The sequence below is a fragment of the Microplitis mediator genome, chromosome 7 (genome assembly GCF_029852145.1).
Source record: "Microplitis mediator isolate UGA2020A chromosome 7, iyMicMedi2.1, whole genome shotgun sequence".
Taxonomy (NCBI): Eukaryota; Metazoa; Arthropoda; class Insecta; order Hymenoptera; family Braconidae; genus Microplitis; species Microplitis mediator.
In genome coordinates this window covers 8,736,825-8,763,277 of record NC_079975.1, presented here as the reverse complement: position 1 = coordinate 8,763,277, position 26,453 = coordinate 8,736,825, and the positions used below count along the sequence as shown (strand labels likewise).

General features: G+C 30.7%; 1 protein-coding gene across 11 annotated transcripts in view; it reads right to left on the bottom strand.

Annotated features, from left to right (window-relative positions):
• The window catches only part of LOC130672312 (agrin-like), a 448,227-nt gene that overhangs the window by 176,540 nt on the left and 245,234 nt on the right, over nt 1–26,453 (bottom strand). For 8 of the 11 annotated variants that reach the window (XM_057476817.1, XM_057476815.1, XM_057476821.1 and 5 more), the window contains one exon: nt 9,384–9,416. The exons of the other annotated variants lie outside the window; for them this stretch is intronic. In XM_057476817.1, the coding sequence (XP_057332800.1) occupies nt 9,384–9,416 (33 nt within the window). The remainder of the gene's footprint in view (nt 1–9,383; nt 9,417–26,453) is intronic. 11 annotated transcript variants of the gene reach the window in all.

Below are 26,453 nucleotides of genomic sequence, written 5' to 3'. Positions count from 1 at the left end.
ATGTTTACTTCAAGATAAATTGTTCGTTGAGTTTTATAAAAACGTGAAACTAAACTTTGATTCTTTCTGACAGATAAATTTTTTTTTTTAAAATAAATAGTTAATTTTAAAAACTGACCAAAACTAATGCAACAGCCAGAGAAATTCGTTAAGAGCAATTAACATTAATTTTTAGAATTACTAACTCAAAAATATGTCGGAAAATTTATAAAAACTGCTTCAAATATTACAGTATTTTCTTTTTATAAATGCATCGGCAAACTGGGTTTTTTAAGACGCATGGATAACCAACTCAACGGTGTTTCAAACTACATGAAGGTAATCTACAGCAATTCTGTAATAAGAAAAAAGTGTTTGCTCTAAAATTTTTTTACAAATAGCTATGAAGTTGTGTAAACCTGCACTTCAAAGCTAATAATATAAAAAAATATGAAAAACGGCTGACCCTACAGGTCAACCTTAAGCCTTTCCACAGTTATCGTGGTCGAAAAAAGTGAGGAATTACCGTTTGACAAATATGGAAGGATCACACATATGCACACACTAAGACTTCATCTTAAAAGTAGTCAGAATAACTTCCAAGAACCTCAGAAAATCTATTTCTCTAGCACTCGACTTTCAATTCACGGACTGAAAGTAATTTAATTTGTCGATAAAGGTTCAAATCTATTACCAATAATAGCGCAAAGCTCAGAGCTACTGATTAATAATACACATGTTTTACATCCACATGCACTACCACTCAAAAGTATTTGGTCTCTCAGAAAAAAGTATTTTGTAAAAGCTTGCACTGTGAAAAATTCCCAACAAATTTTACTATGGGTGCACAGTAACACCGGACTATAAGAAAATTGGTACAAAATTTACAAGTGTCCCATATTAAACGTATGCGCACAGGCCACAATCGTGTAGTCTGCGCCTACGTTTACTATGGGACACTTGTAAATTTTGAATCAGTTTTCTTATAGTCCGGTGTTACTATGCACCCATAGTAAAATTTATTGAGAATTTTTCACAGTGTGGATAAATGAAACGACTTCATAGTAATTTTAATTATTTATTAGAATTATTTGACGTAATAACAATACGTATTTTGCGGTGAGATACAAACAATGAAACCTAATAAAATTGCTTTAATCAATGTATTGTTTGTAATATAATAAAAATTGCAGGTGGCCAAATATTTTTGAGCCGGAGTATATTTTTTTTAATGCAGACGGAAGATTTCATAGTAAAAATTACCCAAAAATTTTAGGTAACAGTGTACGGAGAAAATTTATTATAAAATTAACAGTGATAGTTCAGTAAAGCTGAAATCAATCAACGCCAATGGAACATTTTATAGTGCTCTTTATAAAATATAAAGTCTCAAAATATACTACACGGTAAGAAATGCATGGCGTTCAACACCATGCTGGTATGGTCTCAAGACAGATACTAAATTAGTATGTGAAATATTCCAAGACAGTATTGTAACGAGTCCCAGAAGTATGGCGTTATTTACTATACTGTATAGTACTGGAGCTATTGTATTGCTCACACGTATGCATAGCAGACACGGCGAAACGGCATGGCCCTGAGACCCATACTACAATGCCGAGGGCACAATGCTACTAGTTTTCCCCGCCATAACTTTTGGTGTGTCAATAAATGTATACTATCGTATTACCACCAAAACTATATAGATGTCGTTAGACTAGGTTTATCTGCCAGAAGCAATGTAGATACAGCAATTCATTATGGGCCTGACGGCCATACTGACATTGCGGCGTCCGCGACAACTATTGCCAATGTTACTATTCCCGTAATGGTTGAATCATCTATGCATACAATTTTGTAACCTATAAAAATCTTCGATACCATACAGTATGGCGTTCACGCCCATACTGGCATAGTGATATCCGCAAAATATATCTTACCGTATACATACAAAAACTATTTATGATGTAAGTCAGATAAATAACAGACTAGGGCATGGGTCGGTTCCAGAATGAGCTGACAGACTGCGCTGTGTCACAAGAAAACGAGTGAGGACTTTGGCACCCGAGCGATGCGAGAATTGTCACTTATCAGACTATTAACATGCTTCAGAAGTTCAATTTATGGAGAAAATTATCGAAAAATTAAATATTCACAAATAAAAAACAAATGTCAGAAAATCCAAAAATGCACACCGCAATCCCTCATTACATTTATTTTTATTTAATTTATTAATCATGACTTTTATTATATTATACAAATATTTCGTGTAAAAAATACCGTGAGATTCTCCGAATATCGATATTTAAAAGTTCTGCTGTCAATCCAACAGCCAATCAGCGATAAAATAAAAGTTTTATGAAAAAAAACTCGATATCCGTTACAGTCGATCTATACATACATAATTGACAATAATATTTTTCCATAATTGCTTCATTTGACTCTAGTTATTCTCAATTACTTGAATTAAAAAAAAATTTTTCTCACGTTTAAGAAAAATATTTTAATGACAATAATCAGGTGGGATTACAATATCGACGCACATAGACTTAAAGTAATGAAAACATTGTAATTATTGTTTTTATTTGCAAATGTGCAAATAAACTTTTAATTGTCTGGTATGTGTATATTGCGAGGTATGTAAAAAATATAGAGTTCTAAAGATACAGCAAAAATGTGACTTGTATTAAATCCGAGATTAACATTGCAATCACTGCACATGTCGCCACAACAATTCTGCCATGCTAAGCGTAAAGAGAGTATCTGACTATAGTATTTTCATATAAGATACTTCCTTTGCGCTTAGCACGGCAGAATTGTAAACGCACAGAATGTACTTACAATTGAAGGGGTTGGTACAGAAAAGAATGTAATTTTTTTTTATTTTTAATAACACCAAGAGATAATATTTTTCAGAAATAGTGAATGCTTTTGATTACTAGCATACCATATTCTCAGTTAAATTTAATTAATCTCAAAATTTTTAAACAAATAATAGAAAATAATAATAATTACGGTGCAAAATATCAGTAAAACGAAAACTCAATGTGCAAATAAATGAATGAAATTTCGTAAAAGCTACAGCGTTCATTACATTAAAAACTGGATAAGCTGCATGAATTGAATTTGTCTGTGAAATCGAGGCTGGTATATGACACACTCGAGTTTGAATAATTTCGGACGATTCCCCGAGATTATTCATGCGTATGTTACGTAACTTCAAATTTTGAACTATAGTGAGGTGAACTGCTAGTTGTAGCTTGATTGTCAATGATTAATTAAATTTGACAAGGCACTTTTCAAAGTTCACTTGCGATATATGTAATTTTGTGTATCAAGTATAATATTACTTAGAAATTCGCTACAACAAAAATTTTCATCGTTCTTTTTTCAACTTCCCGCTATGGAAATTGAAAATTTTCAAAAAAGGGAAGTTATTGATTTTGGTCCGATTTTCGAAATTCGAGTTTTCATCAGATATTGACGTTTTGACCTGAGTTCGAATCGATTGATTCGATTCAAAGATATCGTCGGACAAAAGTTACTTTATTTCAGCGACATGTATTTTTTTTGGTCCGTTTTTTTGAGCTACAAAACTTACGGGCGCTTCTTGAGCTCGAATTACATATTGGTTTTTCTAGGGGAATGGTATAACTTAACGACCAGATTCATTATGAATTTTTTCCAATTCGGTTTTTCAAAAAAAAAAACGATTCGAAAATATTGATTTTTCGATTTTTTATGGCCGAAAATGTGGTTGACCCCACTTCGAAACAATTACCCGGTTTTTCAATTAATTTGAAATTTAATTTCATGTGTAAATGAGAACTCGACCTTTCCAATTCTCGTGAACCCGGATAGCACTTTTATAATTGAAACAAACGTTAGTAAACTGTATCTTTTGGTCTATGAGTTTTAAAACTAAAATAATAGATTGTGTTACGTAAGATAAGAAGGAGTCTTATCAAAGTGTACTGCATACTGCTTTTATGAGACGGTGATGTAGTTTGAATAGGATGGTCTATTATTCTGTAAATAAATATTTTATGTGGTAAACACTGAGAAATACATGCAAAATCAACACAGCTCGAGAGACTTCGATTGCATAGTGAAGGTAAGGGAATTGAATACTAAACCAGCGTGGCTGAGAAATAATTATTAAGTCACGGTACAAATATCATTCAATATTGTCTTACCACATTGTGAAAAAATCGAGAGTGAATTTGAAGTGAATATACCCGTGTAAAGAAAATTGTTAAAAAAAAGGTTGAAAAAGTGTTGACTATTCTAAACTTCAAAACATGACACGACGACGAACTTTTTTGGAACGTTTTTTGAACTTTTGAAAATCCTAGAGAAGTCAATAAATATCCTGATATTATAAAGATATACTAAAACAATAAACGTTCAGAAATAGTTCAAAATCTGTTTTTTCTGAATGTATTTTGCACCCGGGAAAGTTGAGATCTGCATTTTGTCTATATCTGCCCAGATCAAATTAGATCTGTTCAAATCTAGACAGGCTGATTTTGAAGTACAGTGCCCCCCCCCCCCCGCCCCTAAGATATCCCTCTGTAAGATATCATTTCCCCTTATTTTACTATCATTTCCCCTCAATTCAGTTTCCCACTACACTCAGAGAAATTTACTTGCGCATGCGCTTGAGCCGCTATAGTATACTATAAGCCAGCTGTTTACATACACATAGACATACTTGTGGATGGTAAGACTGCGCATGCTTCTATTTTTAATAGCTCTATCTTTTAAGAGTGGAAGGGTTACCTCTCTAAGATATTTTTCCTGGAACCAGAGCCCTGAGTCTGATATCTTAGGGGAGGGGGGGAGGGGGCACTGTAAAAGTTATATCAGCCTAGATCTACTTTGATCTGAACAGATCAAATCAAATCTGTTCATACCTGTTCTTGAATAAAATTTGATCAGACCTGATCAAATTTGATGTAATTTGATCGAGGCAGATCTAAACTTTTTTTCCCGGACACTGAAAAAAATTATGAAACTTTTAATGGAACGTCAAAAAAAGGTTACAAATGAGTCAAAAACGTTAATTCGTATTATTAATTTCAATTGTTTTTTTCGTTGTATTTTCCGAAGTTTTAAAAAAGTTTGTCATTGTGTCACATTTTGAAGTTTAGAATAGTAAATGCTTTTTCAACGATTTTTTTTTACACGGGTGAATTTTATTTCACTTCGAATTCACTCTATAACAAAAATCGCCCCGTTTAAATAAATTAAATATTAAATATTAAATAAATAAAAAATCATCCGCTCCGAATTCACGGCGGATTTAATCCGCGTTGACTCCGCTTATTTTTTACAATTATGTATAAAAAAAAGGCATGACAACGATACGAACCTTCTTTGTTAAATACATAATGAGCTGTTTGAAGCATTAAAATATATGAATTTTACGTAATAATAATAATTTAGCGTCAGCTCATTGTTTTCTAAAAAGTTTGTTTAAGCTTGTCAGTGCCCAAGTTTGATATAGAAAAATGAAAAAATATAAAAACAGAAGGCAAGTCTAGCTACAGGCGATGGACAAGTTTTGTGATATTCTAACCAGCTTGACACACATCGTGTAAAAAGTAGTGAGTTGCTATTGAGAACATTTTAAAAAGGTAGCTGGTTGCGTACTATTCTTCATAAAAATTCTTAAAACTTTTTGTTACGGATATTAACATTTTTTGTTGACAATTTTTCATGTACTACCGTTTCCTTTATAAAAGAAAATTTTAATAACAAAACATTGTACTCAAAATCAAAATCGGTAATTTTAAAATCTATGGATTTGTTCTTTTTTTTTTTTTTTTCTAACTTCGTATAAAAACTTGTAGAGACCAAACAATGTGCATCTAAAATAACGTTAGGGGAAGTACAGGTACAATAAATTTATCGAATTTTTGTTTAAATTTTGAAAAAGTTATTTATCGACTATAATTTTTTTTTTCGGCATCTTTATTTACTAACGACTTTGCAAATCACTTTTTTTATTTAGATTAGATAGTAACAATTTTACTACATTCGTTTTGATGAAATAAAAAAAGAAAAAATTTTTTTTTCACTTCTTGTAGAGGTGGTCCGTTTTACCGACCTTCCTCTACCTATGTTGTATAACCAGAGAAATTATTCTTATTTATAATGCCACGGTGTCATAGTAACGCCAGACTATGTTGGGCACATGATGCAAATTAAAACATGTTTATTTCAATTTTCGTTATGAAGCCAGGATAGTCTGGCGTTACTGCAGCACCATAGCATTTCAAACAAGAATAATTTCTCTATGTAGTAATTAAAAATAAACTCATACTCGCTTTTACAACTAAAAACTTCAAAAGCTCTTTACAAGTTAAATTATAGTGGAGCGAAATCATAAAATTGCTCAAAATAAAAATTATAAAATAAATTTATTTTTTATCTGTCAATTACATCAATTCAGTGAAGGAATAGAAATCCGGTATTAAAATGTTTTATAGTTCCCGAAAAACAAATTGACACCCTGAAAAATTCACTTAAATTCCTATCAATTCTCATAATATTTTTCGCTAGGTTTGTATAAAAACTTGTGATTTCCTTAGCAGCAGTAATGAGATTTTCACTCGATTTCAACCGGAAACTGACTAGTAAAACATGAAATCTCGCCATCTACAAAGGAGTTCTAAACATTGCTCACACTAATAAATTGTACAAACAAATATGTGTGTGTATTTTATTCAGTAAATAACCTACAATAACAGAAATTAATAGAGAAATGTACAATAATGTTACTCACTGTACTTATTTAATTGATTAATAACAAGTGATCTATTTTAATTAATTTTTTATTTGATATCTATAAATAAAAATTAATTTTCATTTGTCGATTTGTACAGGACGACGCTTTTTAGGTTAGTTTTTTCCGTATCTTTTTGTTACAGAGGGTATTCTGATTTAAATTTTAAAAAATTGCTTTAATTTAAATCGATTTAAAATTCTGACCAAGTATCCTATCCAAATATTTCCATAGAATCAACTCAAATGTGATAAAAACCGCATAGAATCCTATAGACTGTATTGGTTTCTATGCGGTTTTTGTCGCATTTGAGTGGATATTATGGGAATTTTTGGATAGGGTATATTTTTGGCAAGTCGTTCTTTTCTTCCAAGTAAGATCACATGAATATTTTTATAACCTTAAAACCTAAGATTTCGAAGTTACAGTTTTCAAAGCCACAGGTTTCGTTGTATCTCTAGTAGAAACTGGCCAGTTTATAGATAGTAACTTCATGTTATACTGACTATCCTGATTAAAAACTCCGATTGAAACTAATGAATTCCGGTTGAAAGTCAATCGGATTCAATTGAAATTCAGCGGTTTCAATCGGAGTTTTTAATTAGGGCATTTTTGAGGTTAAAACAAGTTCAATTGGTCAGTTACTAGACAAAAACTCGATTTCTTTTCTTCTAGCGTTCCTATTAATTCCTATCAGGAGCTATTGATAAACATCTAAAAAAACGACTTCACTTATGCTAATAGTAAAAAAAGAAATCAGAAGTTGCAGTGTATAACCTTTTTGGCCTAGTACAATTTTGCCTTTTATCTCGCAAACTGCTTACTTCTCCCTTCTGCCTTCAGTGTGCGGTTGAGGCGAAGCTCTATATAGTGATCGATAAAATTCTCATTTCACCGATCACTAGATCTTCATCCTGCGCCTGACACTCAGAGACCTCCGTTCAAGCCCAACGCGTGGCTAAGCGGTCACCCAGCCAAGGAGCAATCATGCTCGATGCTGCTTAACTTTGGTGATCGACCGAGCCACACGCGTGCTGGACGGCTGCCTCTGCCTCTTTATGCTAATAGTAATTTTCTCATATTTTTGTAAGGAATCAATAACTTAATAGTTCCGAGCTTCAGGCTTAAAAATATCAATCCTATAATTTGTAATCCAATTCATGAAGAACTCAAAAACAGTAAACTGTCTTTGAGTTCTTCATGAGTGCATCATCATTCTATAGATTAGTTTGAGACTGCTCTGCAGATTTAGCTGACTGCTACATATTTTTTTTCGTATATTACACCCTTATAATAATAGAAATTTTCATCTGATAATATACCTTAGTAATTAATTTCTACTTCAATTTTAAATTGAAAAAGAGTGAATCAATTCATTTAGTGACATATAGGGCAAGTGTGCGCTGTTGGTAAGTGTGCGCGAATCCATACATTTCGGACTGAAATGGAGAATAGTTTAGGAACCAATAAAAATTTATAGGAATACACGAGAAAAATGTATTATGTTCATAATACCAGATAGGAATTTGTGTAGAATCCTATAAGATCTTATAGGAATCCAAGGGAATCCGACCGAATACATTATTGGAGTCCATTTAGATTTCTAAGTTTAATTATTAGACAATGAAAATGAAAAAAAATTTTAACTTCTAAAGCTACACAGAGACAAATTGACTTAAAAAATCTACTAATTTTTAGTATGCTGTTGGCCAAACTTGAAACAGGAAATTAAGACGTCGAAAATTATGCTGCACTACAAAAATATCAGACACTTAAAACTTATTGATAAATTGTAATGAAAATTATTCGTCTAAAATGTGAATTATAGTGGAGTATAAAAAATTTTTAGAGGCTCACAATAATAACAACAGTTCAACATGATAATTTTTTGGTGACTGAACTTTCTGTTTTAAGGTTGGTCGACAGCATAATAAAAATTCGTACTTTTTTATCTCTATTTTTTTCCGTGTGTACCAAAATTTTTCGGAACAAGAAAGATAAAGCCCAACCTAGATATATAAATTGAGTCGAATTATTACATCATTAGTCCTAAACAACATGTACATATCGAACGACATTCTAGCTTTACCCAAAAGTCGTAACCATTAAGCTCAAAATCCTTCGTCCGACAGGACTTTGATTCTTTGGGATATTTGTTCTCTTTTCATCACGCGATGGTCGTTCATCCTTCACGCTTTTGGTTCATGAACAGTATCGGTCGAAACGCCGTTGGGATTACACCCGCAAAGCTTAATCAGTTAGATTGCTCGCAATTTACCGTTCTTATCCGTCTGTACCTCACAGTTTGTTCACTTAACTCTTTGATTCTATACTATAAGATTCTTTGTTCAAACACATTTGTCCCAATTGAATTAACTTTCATCAAGATTTTACATTCCCAGAAAATAGATTCTTTTTCCAATAAAAGTGTGAAAAGATATAAAAATATTGCTTTCTACGATTTATTTTTATGTAATTAATTTAAAATAAATAATTTTTACTTCGCCTCGAAAAATAAATTGTTAATTTTTTTTTAGTTTTCCTAACTCACACGATCCGTGAATACATAAGCTTAATTCATAACTACAGTAGAATCCTTTCGAATTAAACTTACCCGCGTTATTACTGATGAAACTTTGATCCTTACCTGAAACAAGCAAGGATATTAAAAGTTAGTAGCTAATTTTTTACAGATTTCATGCATAAATGCTCATGGAAAAATTAAGGAAATAATTATTATGTGAAAATATGAATGTTGTTAAATATAATTCAAATGTAAGAGAGGGCCCGTTAAAATGAAACATAGGTAAGTATTGATAAAATATCAAGGTTCTAAAAACTTAGATCCTTTGTATTGATTAATATCCCAGTAATAAAAAAAAAATCATGTAGAAAAATTTACTATTATTATTATTTGTAACATACACAGGCTTTGTAAAAATAAATATCCGTTTCAACTGCGTTGAAGCTAAGAATTTCAATGCCTGTTTTGTCAGTCGAAATGAACCAATTTTAAACCTATGCGATTTAGTCAGTTAAAAATTGTAGCTTTCTTCCCAGAGCAGGAAACGTCTAGTTTCTGTCCGCTGAATAAGTTTCTGATTTCATTTCATCCCTATCAGAATGGCATTCGTTTATTATAAACCTCTAAATATTCATGTCATTCTAGAAATAACGTTCTAAAACCAAGTGTGTGATCGAAATTAACACACCGGCAAAATAACAAAACTCTACAAGCATCTATACACTGTTAAAAGAGCGGTGTTAAAAATGGACTCATTTCTACCTCCGCCCGGTGTTGAAATGAAATTACACCGGTGTAGAAGGCATAATTCGGCGGTGCTAAACGGTGTAAAAGCGGGGTAAACTACGTCGGTATTTTAACACCGGGGAATTTTTTTTAACACCGGTACAGAATATTTACACCAACGGCGGCACTATTTACACACCGCTTTCGGTGTTGAAATTTAACACCGCCGATTTTAACACTTATACCGCTTGGACTTACCGTGGTGATTTTTTACAGGGTAGATATGTAACACAGCGTAAAATTCGTTTAAAGAGACTACAGAAGCTATAGTTCTGCTTATGGCCTTAAACATGGTTTGAAAGTGCAACCAAACTGACAGTTGTATTTGGAAAACTAAACAAATAATATGTCAGAAATTAGCCTGTTTTGACTGTCTGCAGACATTACAATTATCAGTATCAATGCGGGTACTGTGATCAATATAGTGTGTGGCACGGGACAAAACACGATTTAGACGTCGGGTTATGTCAACTTCACTCTCGTCTGAAATTGTCTTATTTCATCCCTTACCACGCAACACACTAAGTTTCACTTTAGTTATAATACTATCCGCAAATAATCATGAAAAGTATATTTTTTCGTATCACCTGCATTAAAATCGCGAATTTAAAAGCATATTTAGCCAATTGAAAGAAGCCAATTTCAGACCAATGCAATTCCGTAAATTGTAAACCTCAGGTTTTTTCTCTAGACCAAAAAATATTTAGTTTCTGTACGTTAAATTGCTTTCTCGTTCCATTTTAGCTCTGGCAAAATAACTTTTTATAGTAAAACTCAAAATAATCATATGTCATTCTAAACAGCCAAGTTGACAGTTGAATGTGTACACGCCCTATTATTTTAAATTGTCTCGTGTTGATTGACTCTAAACATTGTTAATTTGAATGCAAGTTATTTTAAAATATATAGTGTGAGGCACGGAATAAAACACGATTTCAGGCGTCGCGTGATATCTATCTTCAGCCGCGGCTCGAACAGTCAGCCTCATCCTCAACCGAAATTGTTCTGTGTTATTCCTTCAAACGATATACTATTACAAGTCTTTTATATATATATACATGGCATTTGCGACAGACATTCAAGCACCGATCGATTATCAATTCGGCAATTTTCGTAGCCGGATCGATTATTATCGGTTTTTCCTTTGATCTTTCTTTCATGTCCGTGTCCGTACACTGCATAAATTTTTATTATGAGTTTAGCAATCGTAGTGAGCTAACGCACTTCCAATAACTATATTTACTCATTGCCTAAATACTATTTCATTTTATTAGATAGTTCATTTATTTTATATTTAATAATACCTTTACTGCTAAATTAGAGACTTCGACGTGAACTCTTTTTCAGAAAAGCATCGAACACGCACGGAAAAAAATGATGCTCAAAATTTTAATAGCTTGTAGTTTATTTTTGACTTAAAATTAGTATATTTGTATACTAATATCAAACCAGGATCATTATATGTTACAAAATGGCTATTATTTGTATTAAAATTTGATACACATGGAAGAGCATAATTTGTAATTTCGTATATTAAAATTAATATGAAAAAGAATCGATAAATTGGTATCTACAGTTATTTATTACTATTCAAATAAACATAGAAAAATTTGAAAAATTTACCACTTATTCGATTTATGTACATAATAAATTAATTTATAATAACGAATAAATAACATTTTATATTAATTATTAGTCAATGGGATAGAATTCATAAAATAAGAGTTAAAAATTTTCGGTATTTTTATGAGCAAAAAAATCAGTATCTAGTATACTAGATTTCTGATCAAAATGTTACATGTTTTTCATAGATAAAGATGATCAATGATTGTAATTACTTTACATTCTAAATTTTTTTCTATGAACTACAGTCATTTGTACTCAGCAAATTATAATTTTGATCGACTTGCTTTGAGACAACGTAACTTATTATTGTCATTGTTATTATTATTATTACAACTTATTTGTTATTGGCGATATTATTATTATTATTCTTATGAAATTTATTTTTTGCGCCTCTCTATATATATTTATCATTTTGTATTCATTGTAAGGCCCTTAGGGAGCTAAGACTTCAGGGCCTAAAAATTTTGGTAAATAAATAAATAAATAAATAAATAATTTTTCATTTTATTATTTACCACTTATTCGATTTATGTATATTGTAAATTAATTTATAATGATGAATAAATGATATTTTAAGCTAATAATTGATCAGTGGTATCGAATTTATAAAATAAAAGTTAGGAACTTTTGCAATTTTTCGGCTGGAAAAATCAGTATCTAAGATACCAATTCTTGATTTGACCAATCTTTACTTTTTAATAGATTATGCCCTAAATTAATTAAATTTCACTAATAAGTTACGGATTTATATACCTAAAAGTAATAATATTTACTTACTTTTTGAAATAATTGATAGTAGTTTTTAGGAATCTACAAAAATTAGTAAACTACTTTGCATTAAGTACATTATAGTACTAATTATTGATAACAGATTCCACTTTTTACTATTATTTATTAATTTTTAATATTCTGTTTTTTCCGTGCGCTCGTTTACACAGTAATGATATTATAAAATAGTATTTAAGCAATGAGTATAATGATCAGAAGTGCGTTAGCTCACTATGTTTGCTAAACTCATAATAATAATTTATGCCGTGTACGGACACGGACACAAAAAAAAATCAAAATGAAAGCCGACAATAATCGATCCGGCTACGAAAATTGCCGAATTGATAATCGATCGGTGTTCAAGTGTCTGTCGCAAACGCCATATATATATTGAAATTTACTTGATTGAGCTATTCGAGTGTTTCGATTCGATTATACTGACGAGAAACTCAAGAGAGTTTCTCTTTAAGGGTCCTTGTAGTACCATCCACATGAAAGGATCTTGATGTCAGTCTTCCATCAGATTTGGTTTTATGAATTTGCTGTACAAATGTGTTCGGTTTGAAAATGAATTAAGCAAGTATTAGAAGTTTAACCACTGCATACTTCAATCGAAAATCATTGAAAGTGCTCAATTCTCGCCTGAAGCGTTTTCACCGATTTCATCAAGTTTAATTGTCTTTATGATTTTTTAAATATTGATTGGTTGAAGTAAGATTTGAGTGTAAGTATGTGTGGATATATCTTGTAAGGATGCAGTGAATTGATTTGTGGTTAGTTTAGTTTTCTTACTTTATTTATTAATTAAATCTTCTTTTTTGATAAAGTTGAAAAGAATCATCGATTTTGTACTGTGAAGAAATTTTTCGTGTTAATTATGAAAAAATTTTTTAGGTTCTTACGAACAGTTCATTCGCGCTTCGATAATTTATAAAACTAAATTAATTATTCATTTTATAACATGAAGATCTGAGGTGTGCACTTTTAGACTTTTTGAACTGTTTTTTTTAAGCTATGTAATAAAAAATAAATGTGGAATACGCAATGAGTCAACAATTTCTTTGCATAAGCTGCATATCACTCTAAGGATAAAGTCCATAGAAAAATCGCTGTATGAATCGCTACCGTCTCGATATTATAATTTGATTAATGACAAATTTATCAGTTTTGTGAGATCATTTTACTATATTTCTTCGCATTTAGCATCAAAGATAAGTGACGTAACACATTATTTAAAACAATTGATCTTTTTTCATAATAGTTATGCACACGATTTGGAAGTTCAAAAACTAAAAATTCTTGCCGATTTATTAGTTTAGAAATGTCTTATCCTTAGTTAAGAATAATTTCTTTACCCGAGATAAATTTTGAAGAATGGATAAATTGCGTTAGACCGTTTCCAATTGCCGTTACTTGAATAATATACACGGAAAAAAATAATCAGTAACAGCTACCGAAAAATGATTGGTGGGAGCTACCGATTATTTTATTCTGTGCATACTATGTATTTATTTTTTCGTTTATTTTACACGACTTGACGATTTATCAATTCTGAAAAAAATTAAATTATCGAATACAACTATTACAGCTACGAAAGATCTTTTTGAAAAATATCAGATGGATTATTTCTACCATCATGTTTGCTGGCCTGGAGTTGACATTTATTACTTATTTTACGATACAAATATTTATACTTGTTTTATGATAGAAGCATTTATATTTGTTTTCAATGGAGGGAGTTTATGGCTTTTATTTCAAATAATGGTTTAGTATTAAAAATTTAATACTTCAATTTCAATGAAAAAAAAATTTGTGGAACAGGTGACACTGCAAGCCAAACCCAGAGCTTCTTGCTGCAGTCGAACTCGAAAATATCATTGTAAACGTAAATATATCTGTGGTGGTTCGGTTCCGCTCCGCGAGATGGCACCGTACAACTCGCGCCTCTCGCAGTGACTCGTCTCTACGTCTGTTTCAATATATACTTTTTAATACGGCGTTTTAGATGGGGAATATGATAGACACACTTAGTTAGATAAAAATAACTAGTTGGATTGAAAAAACTGTTTCTACAACGACGTTGTTGGTAGTGTGAAACGTAAGCAGCGCCCCTATAAGTTAGTTAATCAAATATACAAATTTCAAAATAGCTCAGAATTTACTTTCATTATACAAAATTATATTCGTAGTACAGCGCTAAGGGTAAATGTTGACAATCGCGACTCCACGCATTTTCCAAAGTTCCAAGTGCTTACACATCAAAGATCTATAATTAAACTTTTTCCACGTGTTCTGCTACACGGCGGAAAGAATTTTCTGTATGTATCCATGTCTCTAACACAAGATATCTATCCGAACCTTGTAACTAAAGTGTGCAAAATTGATAAAAAATGACATAAATTATGCTAATTTTCCAAAATAAATTTATGAAATTTCTAATAAATACAAATAATTAATTTTATTAATACCGTAAGATGGACGGTGGCGATAGAAAGGTCTAACTAAGAGTTACAAATATTTTTCGAGCTCTTGTATAGTGAAAATTGGCATATTTCTGTTATTTCAATACACTAACGGTGTACAACAGCTCACCTCGCACTTTGTTGCAAGTAGTTTGGACGGTATCCGCCTTCCTTTGCTAGTATAGTGTCTGGCTGAAGCCCGCAACACAGTTTTACGCCGGCTCGTACTAGTAAGAGATGTAGTCTAAGGCAAGAGTGCGTTAACATAGCCTTACTGACGAGTCCGTTAACGTACTTAGGACGAAACTACAGAAATTATGGCAAATAGGCATATATCTTAAGTTTTGGTGGTTGACTTAAGAGTCAATGCATAGAATTAAAAGAAAAATATGTCAAATGGTGCAGTGTAGCACGGAACAGAAAAATTTCAAACTAAATCTGTAAATCAAGCTAATTTTATACCTTTGGTATTACACGTACTATTTATTAACGCTTAATTAACACCTAAATAAGCAAGTATATCTTTAATCCGCCGACAAATGCCAGAGAATGAAACAAGTCTCTTGGCAATTTGAATAATTTTGGATTTTTGCTTGATATAAACAGGTGGAGCCGCGATTCTAAACAGTTACCGCGCTAAGTATTACACTGCTACTAAACCGAAATTCTATTAGTATTCGAATTCTAAATTCGTTACGTTTTTTTTCATCCTCATTGCAACATTTTTTTAATTTGACCATAAGTATATACATTTCATTTTGAAGCTGTACATATACATTTTGGGACCGCTCGAAGTTTGTCTAACTTACGAGACACGAAAAAACTCATTTTTTAGATAAATAATACCATAACTAATTAAAAAATGCTTTATAATTTAATCCTAAAACATTTTAAATCTTAATTTTGACGAGCTTTTTAAAATCCTACGAGTCCGATCAATGCAATCATAAAATAAGTCATAAAAAAAAACGATTAAAAGACCTTTTTCACACTATATCCTTATTTTTCTGTTTTATACTACTATTCGTTGTAAGTAAAAGTAGGTGTTGGTCGTTAGTTTTTAGTATTATAGATACAAAATCGTCGTGCGTCTTAATGCTGTTAGTCTTGACCTTTTGTAGGATATGAACCAAGTAAATGAATTAACTTTTACTACGTTTTTATTTAAGAAAAATGTTCCTTTTTTGTTTGTTTTTTCTTCTTTTGCAATTATTAATTTTCTACAGAAAACTATCTCATACTACACAAAGAATCATTTTGTAAAATTAAAGTCTTGACATAACCATTTTTTCACAAGATAAAAAATAAATAAAAAAATAATTCAAGTAAATAAAATATTTACCAAGTGTAATTATTACTGACTTCTTGTATTCCTACCAGTAACTATAAAAACATTTGCAGTAAGAAATTTGTAATCTTCCTAATGGACGTATTTTATTAAATACAATAATATAAATGTTCACAACACCCAACCCATTCCTATCTTCATATTATGAAATCTCTAAATGCTCTTCCTCCTATTTAATGTACGACGCCTTCTGTTTCATTACCGTCGTTGTGCAATACTTAATTTTATATACATATATATATATATCTATAAATTTTTTTATTATAACTGAGGTCACTACTAGACTCCCTGGGTATTCATTAAATGCCAAATAATCGTTTAGCCAGCAGTTGATCTTATATTTCGATGTAAGCGATGCAATTCTGTCGAATTTAAAATTTTCTACAATGTTTTTGCACAGAGTGGTTATTTATCCACATTTAACTTATTCAACCTGTCTAAATTATCTTTACTCTCCACTATGAAAATTCGAAGTTCTTAAATCAAGAAAGTTATTGATTTTCTACAGAAAGGATTCAAAAGGAATAATCAAATTTAGGTTTTGTTGAAAATGGTAAGAAATTCCGTTTTTCATGGAAATTAGCTTAATGAACCCTTTTTGTTGCTACACTGAAAAAAAGATTTATTTGAGCCAAAGATATCGTATATTTGGATATGGCCAAATAAATATTTAATTGTGAGAAGGATATAATATATTTGAGTAGTTTAATTGCGTGAAATAAGTGATTTATTTGTGGTAAAGAAATGATCCAATTGCTACAAATAAATAAGGGCTTCAAATATATGTATAGTATCGCCAAATTTTAGGTTATTTGTCACAAATTTAATATCTTTACCACAAATATATCAATTACTTACCACAAATAAATTATATTTATATTTCCGTCAAATTATAAAATTATTTGAATCAACTGTCATATTTTGTTGTACCAAATATATGTATTTGTCATCAAGAAATATTTTTAAAAAAGCCATAAATAAATTGATTTATTTGGGACAAATATTTTTTTCTTTCAGTGTAATAATACTATTTAAATCATTTTATTCGTTCAAAAATAATCTAAAACGAAAATTTCGAAAATTGCTTACTTGCTACCTAATTCTGAAATTATGAAATTTCAACAATTAATTTTTTAGCTCATAGACACTGGGAATTCATGGGTTTAATCGTTATCTAGATCGTATTTTTACATACCCCCAGCACGAAAACAATGAGTGTGCTTTGCGAACACTTCATTTACAAGTTCCCGCTACGAAATTCGCGGTTTTCGAAAAATTTGGAAAGTTATTGTTTTCACCCCGATTTTCAAAAGTTTTCATCAGATGTCGATGTTATGAAGTCCTAGGAAGCAATTCTGACTATTTTCAAGGTAGTTTCCGAATATATGTTTATGTGTACGTACGTATGTGTGTATGAAAATATTCTATAACTTTTGAACGGATTGACTGATTTGAATCTTTGAGGTGGCCTTCGAAACAGTTTATTTATTTTTAGATTCTGTGAAAAATTAAGCTTGATCGGAAAAGTACGTTTTGAACTATTCCAGAAATGAAAATTTTGAAAAAATGTTTCTATTGGATAACTTTTATCATACTTTATAAATTAATTTCCAAATCTAAACAGCTCTGAAACTCAAAAATCCTCAGTGAATGCCACGTTATTCAATAAAATCGAATCATTTGTTCGAGAAATATCGTTGACAAAAGAATTTCTAGAGTGTCTTCTCTTTCTTTAGAGTGAGAGACTAAAAAATTGCGTCAAATATTGCGTTGAACATCAAAATCGCTTGATTAGTTCAAACGATATTGATGACGAAAAAGTCAGGAAATAACAACAGACGTAATTTGTCGAACTATTTTAGGTATTTTGAATTTTCGTAGATCAAAGCAACAAATTTTTTCAGGCTCAAAGAGCTCGATAACAACAATATATAGAAGAGTATTTTTGAGCTCAAAAGCGTGTTCACGATACTGTTTCGAGCTCAGGGAGCTCGAGAACAGCAAAAAGTTTTGGGGCTGGACCGCAGGGTCAACCGTTTTCGGGATTTTTTTTCTAGTAATAATTTATATCTATCAGAAAGTATGTTTTGTTCAAAGTTTTCTAGCTTAATCAATAAAAAGTTTATTCATACATGTTGAATAACTAAAACATAAAACAAGTATAAAACCCATGTGTATAGTTTAATGTTCTACTTACTGTCTTGAACATTACACAAGTTTTAATCTTTTTTTCTACTAAAAAAACAGACGAGTTCCTGCATATATATCATCTCTTTTATAACCATTTTATGTCAAAGATCAAAATTCAAAGTTTCTTTTTCTACTTTATAAAATAAAAAATAAATTCTTTCGTGTCATTAATTTCATCGACCATTAAAAATAACTTCTAAGTGAATTGGAATTAAACAATTGTTCTTCTGTTGTCGACAAAAATAATTAATGGTCACAAAATTTAAGACTCCTAAAAAAATAGTAATGAATTGCATTTCTTTTTGAAAAAATTATGTATACTTCTTGTTTATATTTTGAAATATTATTCACACATATGTAGATATAAAGGAAATAACATCTTATGGCGAAGTACTGATGATAAGAAAACATCATAGAAGCGAAGATCATTATAATATCGTGACTTTTCAAGAGGTTTTAAGACAGAAATTTTCGTGTGTTTAACGACGTGGAAAACGTGTAAATAATGATATTTATTTATAGAAATGCTTTGAGAAATAAAATCAATTGAAATTTTTTTCATTCCCTGCGTCGTCTTACAATCATGGAAATGGAAAAATATTCAACATTTAATTATAAAAAAAAAAATCTGAGAAACGGTTGACCCTCTGAACCAATTCAAAACTTCTCGATCTTTTTGATTTCAAGGAACTCAAAAACAATATCGTGAACACATTTTCGAGCACGAAAAATGGTAATCTTGCCTTTATTTACAAAAGTTAAAAAAATAAAAAATAAGACTAAAATAAAAAATAATAAAAATTTTCTGGTCAAAAATAAAACTTGATTTAGACTTGGTCGTCTTAAATCGTGGCTAAGTAATTCAGTTAAGTCTAAAACAATCCAAATTCGACACCGATATATTGGAATTAATCAATCGATTTTGATGTTCAATACAGTATTTGACACATGTTTTTAACCTCTAATACTCAGAAAGTTTAAGAGTTAATTAGTTCAACAATTCTGATGTTTTGCTGTAAATATTTTCTCTGTTTCTATTTTAGTAAAAACATTCGTTTTTAAGTAGTTTTAAAATGTAAGGACAAGTGGTCGTAAATTTAAGGATTAGGTTAGTAACTAGTATTACCCATGCTGTCACCAGATGTCAAAATATAGTAACTCTGTAAGATTGCTAAAAATATTGTAGCCTAAGTGCGAGTAAGAGAGCGAGTGAAAGTAAGAGTGTATGAAGTATGCTGTTTAGAGATGGGGATGAGAAGGGACCGAGAGGCCCAAGTAATTTTAAGGGGTAGTTTAAGTCAGTCGAACACCATCTAGGCTAGTAAGCAGTTGTGTACTATTTTCCTTGCAAATAAAGCTATTATGATACTTTTTAAAAATATTGTCTCGTCCTGTAATTTCTTTTAATTAATATAATCGAAAAATCTATATTCTACATCTCTTGAACGAATGATGTGATGTTGGTGGTTAAGGCGGCATATAATGCGGATCTCAGAGTTTTAGAGCTGATTAGATTTTGACATCAATCCATAAAACATGATAATGGTTATTCAAGTAAAACGTTTTTTAAAAAACTTAATATTTGAATATTTCAAAACGAATTTTACCAATCATGCTCGTTATTTGAAAAAATCTGGGAATTGATAGTCTACGTCGGATGCCACATCAAAGATCTAAATCGGTTAATTCGTTCAAAAGTTATAGAATATTTACATACACACGTACGTACGTGCGCACATACACATATGCATACACTCCGACACCATCTTGTAAATAGGCAGAATTATTTCTTAGGACCTCAAAATGTCAAGATCTGTTCAAAACTCGGTTTTCTTCAATAATCAGACCAAAAGCAATAACTTCCCTTTTTTCGAAAATTTTCAATTTTCTTAGCGAGAAGTTAAAAACTCATTGAGTATATGGAAAAATTGTAAAAAAACGAATACTTTCCAAATACAATTAAGATTATCATTTTTTTTTTTATCATCAGTGACAGCTGAATTTGAATAAAGAAGAAAAGATCGGAGTTATTGATTCATTTGAATATTGTTAAATTTTCCCTTAACGATCTTCAGTCTAATATTTTTATCTTTTCTGATTATCGCACCAAGTTCGTGAAGCCATCCGAGTAAAATATCGATAACTTTTATGTGGAAGAATAATTTCATCTCCCCTTACTAGATATATATCACTTTTTCCAGTTATTTCACTTCCATCGAACTTGCCACCTTCGTATTGAAATTTACATAACTTTTGAAAAATCTTATTAAATTATTCCTTCAAATAACAAAAATTTAACAGTATAAAACTCAATCCCATTACGTATTTTAAATTATTGTTAATAAAAGGATTACGAATAATTCAATTATTGCATTTCAATAAATTAATATAATAATGGATAATCTTGCATTAAACATAACATACTATTGGAAACTCAATTTACTTTATTATTTTTCAATAATTTATTGTTTTAACTTCTATTTTTTGCCCGAAGAAATTATTATTCCATCAGTGAACCAATTTCGTTGCAGAATAATAATTTATTATTGCTTTTATTTTTTTGGGTTCGGTTCTACTCAGTTACTTGAATAGCTATCAAATTGCCAAAAATTACAGGAAGCATTTTTGAAGTCTTAGTGATTACGGGCTTTATCATATAAATGTATGATAGCAGAGTAAATATAAATGGTTGGACATATTCCTACTGTTGTTCAAAATAGTTGATGAATTCGAAATTTTAAAATGTAATCCATGCAATTCCTCAAATATTTTTTTTTAAACCTGGAAAATCGAAATGTATACGCTTCCTAACGCTCAATTAAATTTGAAGTGGAAATAAAATGTATTGCTGAATCATAGAATAAAATTAAAAAACAATTTTTTGCTACTATCACGCCACTGTTTATGTCAACATTTGCCGTCAAAAAAATAAGAATTAAAAAAGAGGTGTGCAAAAAAGCCGTCTGGGTGCAGAAACAGTAAAAGGCCCATAACAGAATATATTTAGGGGAGGGTGGGGCAGAGCGGTCCCCCTAAAATTTTGATAAAAAAAAAAATTTTTTTTATCATTTTTTGGAGGGAGGCCGCTCTGCCCCACAAAAAAATTTTTTTTTTTTTCAGAATTTTGGCAAAATGTCGATAAATTCGTTCGAAATAGGACAAAAGTAAAGTGGTCTTATGGTTGAAAGCCACAAAAAGTAATAATTGGCTTAGGGGGGCCGCTCTGCCCCACCCTCCCCTATATTGTAACGAATGTGAAACTGATATTTTAAAATATTTGAATAGCTAGAAAATAAATGCCTTCTTCTCTTGTTTTATAGAAGCGCGACTAGAGTCAGTCAGTCATATATTGACAGTTTAACAGCATACATCTGTATTTCCCATAAACTATATCTCTCCTGCCTTTCTTTTACTGTTGTTAATTGTGGTGTTGTTATTTCTAATTTAAGTGTGATATTATTGTAGTATAAGTGATATAAATTTATAAATTACCAGTTACTATAATATATATAGTCAAATACCACGCATGTACACTGGTTAAGACAAATGATTATACATATTTAGGCTGAAAATTAAAGAAATGTGATTTAATTTTTCATTAATTCATCAAATCAAATCCTTCGAGGGTAAAGCGAGTCTTTTAATGCTCACTTGCAAAAAAAGAAAAATGTACGATCTAAGTTTTAAGAACAATTTTTTTTTGTTTTTCCTTTCTATTACCCCTGATTCAGGAATCTTATTTGGAATGATTCAATCCATGCTAAAGTGTAAATCTATACATAGTCAATTTTTCCAACTTTGAATTATTTCAAATTAGGTTTCTAAATCAGGGACACTAAAAATTTTAATTTCGCCCCGAAAAATAGTCAGATGTATTTTTTCGCGCAGGCGCGACTGGTGTGAAAAAAGTATATGTTAAAAACATGTATAGATATACAAAATTAGTTAAGTTCTTTTTATTAATTATAATTAAACGGAGCCGAATTTGATGGCCATTCATGACACACTTCTTCTTCGTCCCTAAAATAATCTTTAAAAAAAAAAGTGATCCAAACAATGGCTTTTTTCTCGAGTTTTTGTGTTTCCGGGTTACGGTCACTTTTTCTATTCCTTGACGGGAAAATTTTTTTTTACATTTTGATGCTTTTTTAGTTATTTGATACATCAAATTGGTATTTATAAGTAATAAAATTAATCCTTATTAAATTTTTTATCCGATAATGTGTAACTTATTTAAGCTCTGTGGACTAACAAGCGTAGAACAGTAAAAATAGTAGCGAAAAAGAGGCAAACTTAATTTTTCGATCGTAAAGCACACTTTAATGCTTCGCATTAAGAGTCGTGCATTATGAGTTAAATATTATTTTTCGAGATATCGAGCTTTCAAGGTACAAACTTTTTACAAGTGCTTGATGGGAAAATTTTTTAGTTTATTTCAATGATTTTCTCGTTTCTATTGCACTAAATTAGTTTTTGAAAATTGCAGAAATAATCTCTATTACATTACCTATGCAATGATGCATAACTGAATATGGTTCTGTGTACTAAAAAGACGATAATAACAGATTATGAGTCGTACAAAAAGCAATTACTTATTCTTAAAAAAATCTTTTTTAAATTTTTTTACAATCTTAATCACTTTAGAAACATTTAATGAAATAGAGTGTGCTTTCGGGGCTTACATCCGATTATTTTCTCCATTGTTTTGTTACGGCTTTATTCAATCCATTAAATATTTGAGTGATTAGTATTCTCATTATAGTTAAATAGAGACCGCACGTGTATTCCGTACTTGAAGCAGAAACAGGCTTACGATGCTCTATTGTTTCATCAAAGCGATTAGTGACGTCTGACCGTTTCGCTGACATAAAGTCATATCTATATTTTATGCCATATACTTAGATGTTATAATAAGCCGATGACTTCAAAGACAAGACTGATAATAATTCAAGTCAATTTGTTATAATGGTCAGTTCGAAAGTTATTAACTTCCCGCTAAGAAAATTGTAAATTTTCAAAAATTCGGGAAGTTATTGGTTTCGGTCCGATTTACAAAAATCGAATTTTCATCAGATGTTGACGTTTTGAGGTCCTAGGAAGCTATCCTGACTAATTTCACGATGATGTCCGAGTGTATGTATGTATGTATGTATGTACGTACGTACGTATGTAAATACCTGTATATTTTGAACGGATGAACCGATTTTGAACTTTAAGGTGTCATTCGACGCGGCTTGTCAATATCTTGAAGCTGTGAAAAATTGAACTTGATCGGTAGGGCTCGTTCAGAGATATTCCAAAAATACAATTTTTTTTTTCATACGTTCATAATATATTCACTGGTATGTACGACTGTACGTTTACACGATCACTTATAAAAGACCCAACAAACCGACTCAATTGTTTCTTTGATAAAGCCTGATTTTCATAGAACAGAACCCTTTGAATATCACTATTCACATTCTTTTCGTTCGCTCACAATAAACACATAAAGGTCAAGCTGTTGGTGTATTATGTCAAAGTCGTCATCTCATTTCTCACTATTAGTTTTTTCTGTTTCGGCTTTCTACCAAAGATGTGCAATAGTATCAGTGTCGCAACTTGAAATAAAATATGACGATTTCTAAGAAAACAAAGGCGATTAATTTAAAAAAATTTAATGAGACATGATAGAATTTCGGATTTTATTTTTTTTGTAACTCATGTCGAAAAATACGCCGCCAACTGGCTAAAGTCAGCCTCGTAAAGTTTTATATTGTAATACGTTCCTTCCTGATTGATCAAAAGAGTGATTTAATGTATATTAAAACACTCATTCGTACATCAAATCACTGAATTTGAGTGAAATGGGCTAGGTATATCCATACTCAATAATTTAAGCGAATAACTAATCTATCACATTTCTCATAAGCTGCCTTATTAACATCACCAAAATCTCTTGACTGCACAAGCGCACTTAATTAATCAGAACGCGCATGTGTAGATCAAGGCAACATCAGCTAAATTTTATAACCTTACATATCTCTATTTAGATACATTTTATCATGAAATAAGATGACTTCTCTATATTTTTTAAAGACATTGGTTCTGTTAATGATAAAAAAAAGTTGTCGGTATGCAATAATCTGCAAAATGTCAGAAATCAATGAATTTCAAAGTTATAATAATCAAATTTATAAAGAGGTCAATGAAAAGATAATTTGCGGCCATATTGAAAGAGCCAACCCTTATTGAATTTTAAATTTCAAAAAAGTAAACTTCTCTCTGTTACGTATCTAGAAACTTGAATTGCCTAATTTCTCTTTTATCATCGAGGTAACCGTCACAACCCGTTCATAAAGTTTTATATGAATAAATAAAATTAGCTTGCGATCATAATGACTTTAAATAAATCACCGATTTATAATATATTGTACATTTATGCACTATACGTTAATTCTATTAAATTTCTCTGTCTGTACTGAAATAATATGAATATTATTTTAAATACCTTCGAAGCTTATTGAATCGAATAAAAGATAATAATATATGCATGTAGCAGATATTTAAATCCGATTAATTTCATAAAATTTTATTAATCGCTTAAGATTCAAAGTTATGTTGAACACGTCAATTAGAATGTAGAATTAGTTTCTTTCTTCTACTAAACTTAAAAATTACAAAACTGATTCATTTTAATAACGTCTTGGCATTAAAGGCTGAATAACTGTGTCTAATAACACCTCAAATATCATAATCGGTTAATTAGTTCGAAGGATATCGGCGATAAAAATTAAAAAAAATAATAACTTACTACTTTTTTTTCGAATAACGCATATTCTAATTCCTCATATGTTCCAGAACTCATACCGATCCTTTGGCTTCATAGTGTTTGTTGATTGCTACATAAATGATGATCATCAGTTCGTTAATTTGAATGATATCATCATCAAAAATTTCGAAAAATCACTTTTTCTGACATATTCTTCCGGATGTTTCTTATATAAACTCGCTGATTTAATTCAAAGTTCACGTCACACTTTATCTCGATCATTTCTGTCCAAAATATTGAATTCATCAAGCATAATTATGAGCAAAACGATCTATATTAATTATTTTTAATTTCTCGAATTTTTGGAGATTAATACGAAATGTTACTTTTTTCGGACTCAAAATCACCAAGTTGAGCTCAGAGAGCCCGAAAATGTATCGACAATAATGTTTCCGCGCTCCTTGAGCTCGGAAACTACAGGCGGTTCCGGGGCTGGCCCGCAGGGTCTAAAGAAATTTTAGTTTAGATAAAAGAATTATGAAGAAAAGATCAAAAATATAATTAGATTTATTGCCGTCAGTTACTTTTTATCTTTTAATACCTAATGTTATCTACAAATAAATTGATAACTGATACGAAAACAAATGTTAGTCTAAAGTCGATCATGAAATTTTAAGGATTAAACTTTACACTATCTAAGACCACCACCTGATACTCAAACTCTTGACAAGACAATTGTAGTTGAAGGAGTTTTACTCTCCCCTCAATCAAAGTTATCTAAAGTACAAATTCAAACTTTCTGTAAATCTTATCAACGTACTCTTTAATGGCATTGAAATTTTCATGAGGTAAAGAAACAAGCAAATAAATAAATAAACTAATTACGCAGTTTAAGGTTCAAGTAATGAGTAATGACAATACCATTTAATTGATACATAAGAAATGAATGCATTATTCACATCTTCGATATCATAAATTAAAAAGTACACGGTAGCTATAGGCTATTGTTAATTACTGCAAGTTTCAATCAAACAGACACCGAAAGCAATCTTTATGGAAGGGAAGAGAAGAAACTGTAATGAGGAAGAGGGAGAGAATGAAATAACGAGAAAGCCAGAGAATGTCTTTAGACTGAGTTCTGAGCAAAACAGAGTGTTGCGACAGAATACTCAACTTAGACAAAGGAATGCTGAAACGGCCTTGTCGACAAAAGGTTAATCTTTGTTCTT